The 9,530-nt window shown below is 36.7% G+C and overlaps 2 protein-coding genes and 1 pseudogene across 2 annotated transcripts in view; all 3 read left to right on the forward strand.

Moving 5' to 3' along the window:
• On the forward strand, window positions 3,421–5,391 carry LOC104743879 (DNA replication complex GINS protein PSF3-like). Its single transcript, XM_010464915.1, has 7 exons — window positions 3,421–3,438; window positions 3,841–3,888; window positions 3,997–4,065; window positions 4,163–4,263; window positions 4,504–4,596; window positions 4,868–5,007; window positions 5,105–5,391. The coding sequence occupies exons 1-7, from the start codon at window positions 3,421–3,423 to the stop codon at window positions 5,212–5,214; spliced, it is 579 nt and encodes a 192-aa protein (XP_010463217.1). The 3' UTR covers window positions 5,215–5,391.
• The window catches only part of LOC104742174, a 4,044-nt pseudogene continuing 665 nt past the window's right edge, over window positions 6,152–9,530 (forward strand).
• LOC109125150 (AP3-complex subunit beta-A-like) overlaps window positions 8,820–9,530 on the forward strand; it is a 1,426-nt gene continuing 715 nt past the window's right edge. Inside the window, exons 1-3 of the mRNA XM_019235572.1 lie at window positions 8,820–8,866; window positions 9,085–9,342; window positions 9,466–9,521. Coding sequence (XP_019091117.1) covers window positions 8,820–8,866; window positions 9,085–9,342; window positions 9,466–9,521 — 361 coding nt within the window. The remainder of the gene's footprint in view (window positions 8,867–9,084; window positions 9,343–9,465; window positions 9,522–9,530) is intronic.

The raw sequence follows: 9,530 nt of genomic DNA on the forward strand, positions 1-9,530 counted from the left end.
CCTTCCCCCCCCCCCCACCTCAGCTCAATCGGTGGGTTGTCTTGCCGAGGTGATTCTCTTGATACCCCAGCCTTTCGGTGATAAATCTGAGTCCTCAGGGCTCCTTGTGTGCCTTGCTTTCCGTATCTTTTACCGGTCTCCCTTGAATTCAATCCCCTCACCTCCCTTCCCCTTGGGTTCATACCCCCTCACCAAGTGTTCTACTTGGTTGAGGTTGGAAGAGAGCTCTGTTTTGACACCGGAACTGAGCGAGATTGTGTCGGTAAAAGCTTTCACCCGGGAGACTTTCCCTTCCCCGCCTCCTGCAGATCTGGATCCCATAGTTTGTGCATTGCTTCTACTCTATTTTGATATGTCGCTCTATGCGATGAAGATGGATTTCACAAGCCATCCAAGTTTACTTCCTCCCATTCTTGATGTTGGACAAAACCAAGTCGAGTATCAATTCCATTGCAGTTCCTTACCTAATTATCCTCTGCCTCCTCGATCCAAGTTTGAACCCAATTCTCATTCTCGAACCCTGGTAGATAGAGCTTCTCGGCTAGGCTTTGTTACATGTCTGATGTTGAAGTTATTTAGACCCTCTAGAAGACTATCAAACCCAACCCTGTTAGATTACTCTGCCTCTATTTTGGGTGGCCGCAAACACCTTAATAGTTGTGCAAAAGTGTCTATAGGATTTTTTGATACACACCTGAATCAATATCAGTCGGATAGCTTGTTTCAAAAGCACATTGAAACCCCCAAAATGTACCAATACCACCTGTTTCTTGGAGTTAACCTAGTGTTTATTTTAGTGCCCCAATGCATGGCCGACTACAAGCTTTGTGTGGGACTCCTTAACCTCCATGGCTTTGAGCTTCATGTGAGGGAGGACCCACCTGTTCTGTTACGTCCTCGCTTGACTCCTCCTAGGTTCAACCATAGAACAACCTTGTCTTTCAATCCCAATCAACTGCCTTTAGGATGTAAGCCCAAGTTTGTCTCTCTTCCACAATGCTATATCAGCGACAAACTTTGTGTGGGACTCCTTAACCTCCATGACCGAGAGCTTCATGTGAGGGAGGACCCACCTGCTTTGTTACGATCTTGTATATCTTATTTACAACTCCCAGTAGCTTCAACTAGTGTCATGAGGTTTGAACCAGAATATGTATCAATCCTTGACCAATTGGTCATGAATACCCTCTTGTTGGCAAGAACCCCATCCTTCAAGTCCCCGTTGTACCACATTTGTCAACGCTCCGATGGATATTTTGTAAGAGCCAATATCGATCACTTGATGATCAAGGAAGCCGTGGAACATGTCTCCAAAGGCGTTTTCACCATGGTCCCAACAGATCTTTCAAGTTTTGCTAGCCTCCCAATGACTTGCACTTTCTTGGAAAACTCATGGAGCCATTATCTATCTATGTTTTTAACCTTGTTAAATTTGTAACTCTCTAAGTTTACCTTGTATGAATTCTCCTCTTTGAGGTTTTAAGTTAATGAAAGCTTGTTTGACAAAAAAAAAAAAAAAAAAAAAAAAAAAAAAAAAAAAAAAAAAAAAAAAACCATTTAACCATTTAACTAATTAGATTCAATGAGTTCATAGGTTGACCCAACTCATTTAGATTAATGAGCTGGGTCAACCTATGAACTTATTTAATCTAAACTCATTAGGTAATGAGTTGAACTGAGTTGAGTTAAACATTTTGACACCTCTAGTAAAACATCAACCAAAATAGCACAATATTATACATTTTTTAAAAGGTAAACCAACAACAACCAAAGTTTTATGATTTGTGAATCTTGCTTCCCAAGAAACCACTGCATGATCAGTAAAACAAATAGGATCAGTCGGTGAATCATTAAAACAACATGATCATAATACAATTATAAATTTGAGAACATGAAAGAATTATATATCAAAACTCAACCAAAAAAAGCTCAATATTATACATTTATTAAAGGATGAACCAACAACTACCAAAACTTCATGATTTGTGGATCTTGCTTTCCAAAAAACCACTATACGAACCGGAAAATAAAAAGGATCAGTCGATGAATCATAAAAAACAGCAAAATCGGAATACTAATATAAATTTGAAAACATGATAAAAGAATTTTTAAGATTCAATAGAAGAGTGTTTTTTTAAAAGGTTATGGTGAATGCATACGATATCATTGTATTTATAGCTGTAAATTTTAGGGTTTCTAGGTTTGTAGGGTTTACAGTAAGGAGGTGTATTGTTATCGGACCTTTTCTCTGCAGAAATCAATCAACTAATTTATATTAACGTCGATCTTTAAACAATATAAGCCCATTAACTATAACAAATTCGTTTTGTGCATGTTATATTTTCGTCATGTACTGTCCAATAAATCGTTAAAGAGAGTTTTCCGAAAAATTTAGGGATTAATTTAGCAAATTCTAGTTTTGCAAATGATTTTTTATGTAATTAGATTATTTCTGTCGATTTTTTTTATTTATTTTTAATGTGAAAAATAGGTAAATTTACGTGTAGGGACAAAGTATTTCAACGTCAGGTACTTTTTATTAATGGTAAAACGGTAATCTGTGTCTAAGATTGAATGTGGAACGTTTCGACTTCTGCATTAATATAATATATTTTATTATATTTTTTTAAAGTTTCTAGATTTACTATATATTTTGAGTTTGGTTTCTGAGAGTCTTATGATTTATTTTAATAATCTAATTTCAGAGTATCGGGGTGTGTAGCTGTTAATTGGGTGGGCTGTCTGTGAGTTTATCCAATCCAAATATAAACTGGCCGACACGTTTGTTTGGACTAATAATCAAATAGTCCAATTGGTCCAAAGACCAAATTTTACCCACCAAATGGGTAACACCGTGTGGACAATGGGCATGCCCAACTTTCTAAAAATATAGGAGTTATTAAAATTTGGGGAAAAATTAGATTTTTGACAATGAATCTCTCTCTGTCTCTCCGATCAATTTCTCGATCAATCAATCGAGTCTTTTATTTTGTGTATCATCGAATTAGGTCTGAGTTTAACACATCGAATTAGATCCCGAAGCTCTATCGGCTTTGGCTTTCGGGTTGGGTCTCATATACGGGAACGGGAAGCTCTATCGAATCTTATGTGATGTTGCTTATGGGTCATTTTTTTACTGGTCATTCGTTTATGTACTTTTTAGCTTCTGAGTTTTGTTGGTGAGGTTTGATACTTTGAAGTCTTTGATCGGGTTTGATACAGTATCAATGATACTTTTATTATAAACGTTTTAAGTGTTTGGTTTAGTGCTTTATCTGGTTAGTGTGTGTGTCTCTTCAACTGTTTTTAGTCTCTAAAGCTGTGATAGAAATTGATTTGATGTTGGTGAAGCAAAGATTGAAGTTCTTTGATGTTATGAGGTTTTCTGTGTTTGTTTATATCTAATTTCTAGATAAACTTATGTCTGAGATCTGTCAGGTTTGTCGTAATGCAACCCCCCATTTGTCGTAATCACCTTGTTGTTTGTTACTTTCGTGGTTCACTTCTTACTGTTGAAGCTGAATAAAATGTATAGTAGTTCTCTTAACTTGTAAAAATATTCTGCATCTTTGACTATGTTTAATGCTACTCATGTTTACACATGTGATTCTTTGTGTAACATTATTCACTCAAATCATCAATTATAGTATTTGGTAGATTCGTTAAGCTTCATTATATGATATGATAGAGCCGTAGTTGTTGTTTATGTTAATGCTTTTGATATGATGTTATGTCTACTTACTTGATGTGTTATGGTGTTGCAACACTGATATGATATTCCTTGCGTTTCAGATTGATCCAACCAACACTGATATAAAACTGGTGTGGAACCTGCGTTAGAGAAAGTCAAAGTACTATGATATTGACGACATACTTGTTGAAGAAGAGGTTCGTTCACCTTTCTTCTCCATTATAATAGATATAGATTTTGCTTGTGGCTCTCTTGTCAAATTAGGAATCTGATCTCGATTTGTTACTTTTACTACCTTGTTGCAGTATGTACCGGTTTTATTCCATAAAACAGCAAATGGAGTGACTATTGATCCAAGTGCAGAAACTAACTGTGTCAGTAGTATTCTCATTGCTTGTGGCTATATCTTCATATTTGCTTTTCTAAGATGTTTTTTCTGACTAGTACAATTTTCTTTGCCTTGTTTCACAGGCTGAACAAGGTTCCAAAGTTGAAGTTCCGTTCTGGCTTGCTCATGAGTTGCAGCTCAGACAAGCTGTGTCCATTAACCTTCCTGCCTGTTTTGACCAAAAGTAATCATTTTCTATAGCTTAACTGTGTCATGTTTGGATTGTGTGTCTTCAAGAATGGAGTGCGTCGATTTCGAATAATTTAGCTTGTCTGTCAATTTGATTATCTCTTTTCCTTCTTTTCTTAGTGGTTGGTTCTCTTTGCTCCATGAATTGGTTAACATTTCAGATAGTTTCCTCTAAGCAGTTTGTTTTCTTCCGCCCTGTTGTAGTCTTTTTCATGGCTTTATATATTTTATGCAGGACGAGGCTTCAAGTTCAGGCTGATGCAGCATACGTCGATCTTAGATCTCGCTGTCCATACTTTTATGAATTCGGATGCAAGTTAGAGCCACTGTGAGTTCCTTTTTAAGACTCTGTCCACTTGCCTCCCCCTCATTTTTTTATGTTGTCAGAACAAAAGCCGGATTGTTTTTTGGTGTCAATTTGCTGTATAATCCTTGAGAAATATAGCTCTGGTAGCAAGATTAAATTGTGAATCAGGGATGATTATATCAATCAAGTTTGTCTAATTTGTGAAGTAGATGAAAACCAGATTAGTTACATTGTGTGGATGAAAGTAAAAACGCTTTGCTGTGGTAATCATTCTGGTTTTTGGTCTAAACAGGGTTACAGATAGAACACTTGGGATCTTGCTATCGACTGCGTTTAAGATCAGATACAAGGAGGCACTGACAAAAGTATACACAGCAGCTCATATAACAGCTTCCAAGTACTTGTCGTTTTTAACAAAAGAAGAAACAAACTGTAAGCCTTGATCGTTTTTTAACCATCTAAAACTATAATAAAGCTTGTAACATTAACAATCTTTTGTTTTTTTTTCGTTTATGTGAACTTTTGAAAGTGTACGAAGCAGCTCACCTGTCATCGACAGCTTTCAAGAAGTGGAAAACAGGTGGGCGTAGATTAGAGAGAGCTTCAATACTCGGAAGAAAACGCAAGGATTCTAATTAATAAGTTCCCCCAAAAACTCTTTATTCTTATCCTTGTCCAACAGAGTGATTGTGTCATATAAACATGTCAAAATAATGTTTGTAGACAACATATATTTTGCTTTTGGTTGAATCAAATAGTTCAAATCGTTTTGTAACTAACCATATTGATTTGATGATAAACTCAGTTATGTGCTTCTTTCAGTTTACTTAAAAAATCAGATCGAACTGGTGTTACAGTTTTGCCTTGAACTAAAAACAATGCCATAGGAGGATAATGTCTTTCAATATTGATCTATTATATGTATCTTGTTATCTGGATATTTCGTTTTGATCACCAACATTGTCCTTTGTCCACGTCAATACATGGGATCTTGTTTGAAGTTCTACTTATTATTTTTCAACCTGAACAGAATCAGTGTAAGAAGATCAAATCCAACACAAGACAACAATTAAAGGGAAACGAAAGTATAATATAGTAAAAAAAAAAAAAAAGGGCTCATATCAAGTGTAAAGATTGGAAGGACCGTCATCGAGGGTAAGGGATGAATTAAAAAAGAACCCTAAATCAAAAAAGGGAAAAAATAAACATTATAATAAAATGTATTTCTCCATCGATTTCGATTTGGGTTTTTTTTTATCTCCATCCCATGAGAGTTTTGTTCACACTCCCCTCTCAAGCCTCTCTCTATTTTTAATCATCGCCCCATAAATTTTTAAAATTTCAGCGAATATGTTTCAAAAAAAAACAAATCAAGATCCAGTTTTCCGGGAAAGTAAAGAAGAAACTTTTATCAGAACAAGTACAACGAACGATGAAGAAGAAGAAGAAGAAGAAGAAGAAGAAGAAGGTGACTTAAGCGTATATATATATATAAGATGGGTTTAGGGTTTAACAATTAGCCCACTCTTAACGGGCTTTATTCGGGTTATAAAACCGGTTTACGATCTTGCTCAATAACATCCGGTTAATCGATACGGGTTAAACTAATCCAGACTGTGAACAAAGGCTATTCAATCATCCAAACACAAGGCTTCTCTTCTGAAAAGTTCGTTTCATCGTCTTACTAGCTGAACTTTTTTTTCTTCTCTGTGATTTGATCGGAAACTTCAAATGTTCAATCAGTTTGGTTCGACGTCGGAGACTCTGAGCAAGGCTTCAGCTGTGGTGCTCCGGATCGGCGGCACTGACGCTCATCTATATGATGATCCAGAGGATGTCAGCATTGCTCCACTATTAGATAGCAAGTTCGAATCCGAGAAATGTGAAGCTCTTAAACGTCTCCTTGCTCTTATCGCTCAGGGCTTTGATGTTTCCAATTTCTTCCCTCAGGTGTTTTTCCCTTATTTGGTTTTGATCCTTCTGTTTTCAATATCAGTTGAATTGAACCTGTGAGATCTATCTCTAGCTCCGATTTAAAAACATTGTTTGGGACGAATTTTTAATGGCAGGTGGTGAAGAACGTTGCGTCACAGTCAGTCATCGGAAGTGAAGAAGCTAGTTTACTTGTATTTGCTTCAATATGTAAAGACTCAAATTAGTGATTTGCTGTGTTTTACTTTTTTTTGTTTGTGTATCTTACGTATATAGTAGCTTTCTATTGGTTTATGTAGGCGTCCAAGTGAAGCATTGATTGCTATCGATCAACTATTGTTTTATTCATATTCGTGGCAGGTCCTCTGCAATATCCTAGTTTTCGCCAAAGCAGCACCTTCTCTCTTTGCTCCATACTTTGAAAATTTCTTTATTTGTTCCTCCGATGCATATCAAGTTAAAGCACATAAGCTGGAGATGCTTTCTCTTATTGCTAACGCTTCATCTATCACTTCAATTTTGAGAGAGTTTGAGGTACTACTTTATCCTTAATCGACAATCAAAGTATTTTGGTTCATTCTGGAAAGTTTGTATGATCATGTAATTTTCCAGTATTATAAATAAGCACGTCGTAAAGTGTTATTGTTAACCATGAGCTTTTTCCAGGATTATATTAAAGATCCGGACAGAAGATTTGCAGCTGATACAATTGCAGCAATTGGTTTGTGTGCGAAGAGACTGCCAACAATTCCAACTACATGTCTTTGATGGATTGTTAGCACTAGTTCGACAAGGTCAGTTATGCTTCATTTACTTGTACTCATTGGTTGACCTATTTGGCAGTTCGGTTGAAGTAGCTCTCACAATGTTACAGAATCTTTTGCTGGCGAGATGGAGAAGCAGGAGTCCTGGTGCAAGCCGTAATGTCGATTCAAACTATCATAGAGCGAGATCCCGATAGTCATGATAAAGTATACACATCTCATTTACTGTTTGAGCATCTGCGTCTTACCAGTTTTAAAAACATGCTTAGAACCCACTGCAATGATCTCAAATAACTCTTTTGTACATAATTTCAATGATGTATTGATTTTTTTTTTTTTCATTTTGGTTGTTTGAAGGTGATAATTCAGCTGTTTCCTAGTCTGAATTCAATAAAGGTAGCTGCTGCTCGTGCAACTATTATTTGGATGGTAGGGATTTACTGCTCTTTGGGTCCTATAATTCCTAGGATGCTGACCACATTAACCAAGTACCTTGCATGGAGCTTTAAATCAGAGGCATCAGAGACAAAACTACAGATTCTTAATACTACGGCTAAGGTATAGCTGGGGGCGTTGCTTCTAGATAATTATATTTAAGAAAATATTTAATATAGATTCTTAATACTGTGTTTTTCGCCGAACATTTACTGGTTTAATTATATTTAACATAAAACAGCTGAAAACAACCTTCATTAAAGGTAATATTGTCTTTTTACCATTGAGGGGTTTTGAGAAATTGTTTCCATGAAAAGGATATGAGATTAGGGTTTCAATCGCCTTTGTAATTGCAGGTTCTAATAAAAGTGCAAAGGTTGACGACTTTCAGATGTTGAAATGGATTATGGTTTATATGCTTGAATTTGGCGAATGTGACTTAAGCTATGACATTCGGGATCGAACTCGTTTCCTCAAGAAGCTGCTATCATGCAAATTAGCTTCTCATGAGCCCACAGAAGACAGTGTTGCATCACAAGAACATATTGCTATGCATGTATTTGGGAGCAAACTGAAACCTTTTACACCGCTAGCTCTAAACGATCGTTTTTATCTCCCTGGATCTCTGTCACAGATAGTTCTTCATGCAGCCCCTGGATGGATATGAACCTCTTCCGAAGCCTTGTAGTTTTGTGTTTGGAACATGACCAGCTGTCAGATTTAGATAGACAAAGGGAGGCCGGAGCTGATTTGGATGGATCTCAGGAATCTCAGGAGGGGATGAGGATGGTTCCTCTGATTATGACTCTGAATCTTCTGTTGGTTCAGATCTCAGCAGTGACAATAATGGAAGAACGGTATCTAATGATGCCAGTGATCCAGCTGCTCCTTTAATTCAAATTTCAGATACTTATGATTCCGCTGACCAGGAAGAACTAAGGTCCAAAAGGGCCCTGGATTTGTGGTTAGATGATCAGCCTAGTACATCAAATCAAACTCCATCTGCAGTAAATAGTAATCAGAGCTCTTATGCGAAGATATCCATTGGTGATATGGGAAGCCGAGTGAAGCCGAAAAGCTATAGTCTCTTAGACCCTGGAAGATGAAGAATCAATGAAGGTAGCAGACTCTTCTGAACAGACTTTGGTTGGTAAAGCAAAGTGAGTTTGATTCCTCTATTCGAATTGATTTAATTAGCATGCTTTTTGCCTAATCCATATATCACTTACCCTTACATAAACTGTACCTAACTTAATGATATATATATATATATATATCTCACACAAGTTCTCATCCTTAATCCTGCAAGGAATTAGTTTTGGTAGATTATCTTTAATTTCTCTTAATTATCTCATTTACCTATTCGTAAACCCTGCAGTGCATCATCTTACAACAATGTGCCAACACTTGAGGAAATCAGTTGCCTTGAACCACGTCAGAGTGCAAAGAGGCTTATCCAGGTTCGGTTTCATCACCACTTGCTTCCCATGAGGTTAACCTTGCATTACAATGAAAAGAAGTTTCCTGTCAAGTTACGACCTGATCTTGGATACCTTGTGAAACCATTTTCAATGAGCATCGAGGAATTCTTAGCCACAGAATCTCGATTACCTGGAATGTTTGAGTATAGTCGAAGGTTAGCTGCTCTCTCTACTTAGAACTGAGGTTGATTTATTATAAGAAACTTTGACTTTTACCTGCATTTCAGAAAGATATTTTTCATTTTGCATATTGATTCCGTTCCTTTCAATTTTGGGAGGTGTACATTTGACGATCATGTTAAAGATTCAAGAATGGAGAATGGGAAAGACAAATTTCTCAGCA

Source organism: Camelina sativa, chromosome 14, assembly GCF_000633955.1.
Source record: "Camelina sativa cultivar DH55 chromosome 14, Cs, whole genome shotgun sequence".
In the NCBI taxonomy this organism is placed as follows: Eukaryota; Viridiplantae; Streptophyta; class Magnoliopsida; order Brassicales; family Brassicaceae; genus Camelina; species Camelina sativa.

Excerpts from the sequence above, each read along its gene's own strand:
- LOC104743879 (XM_010464915.1), top strand. Across the intron at positions 3,889-3,996 it reads ACATACTTGTTGAAGAAGAG|TATGTACCGGTTTTATTCCA; the intron begins GTTCGTTCACCT and ends ACCTTGTTGCAG. Across the intron at positions 4,066-4,162 it reads CAAGTGCAGAAACTAACTGT|GCTGAACAAGGTTCCAAAGT; the intron begins GTCAGTAGTATT and ends CTTGTTTCACAG.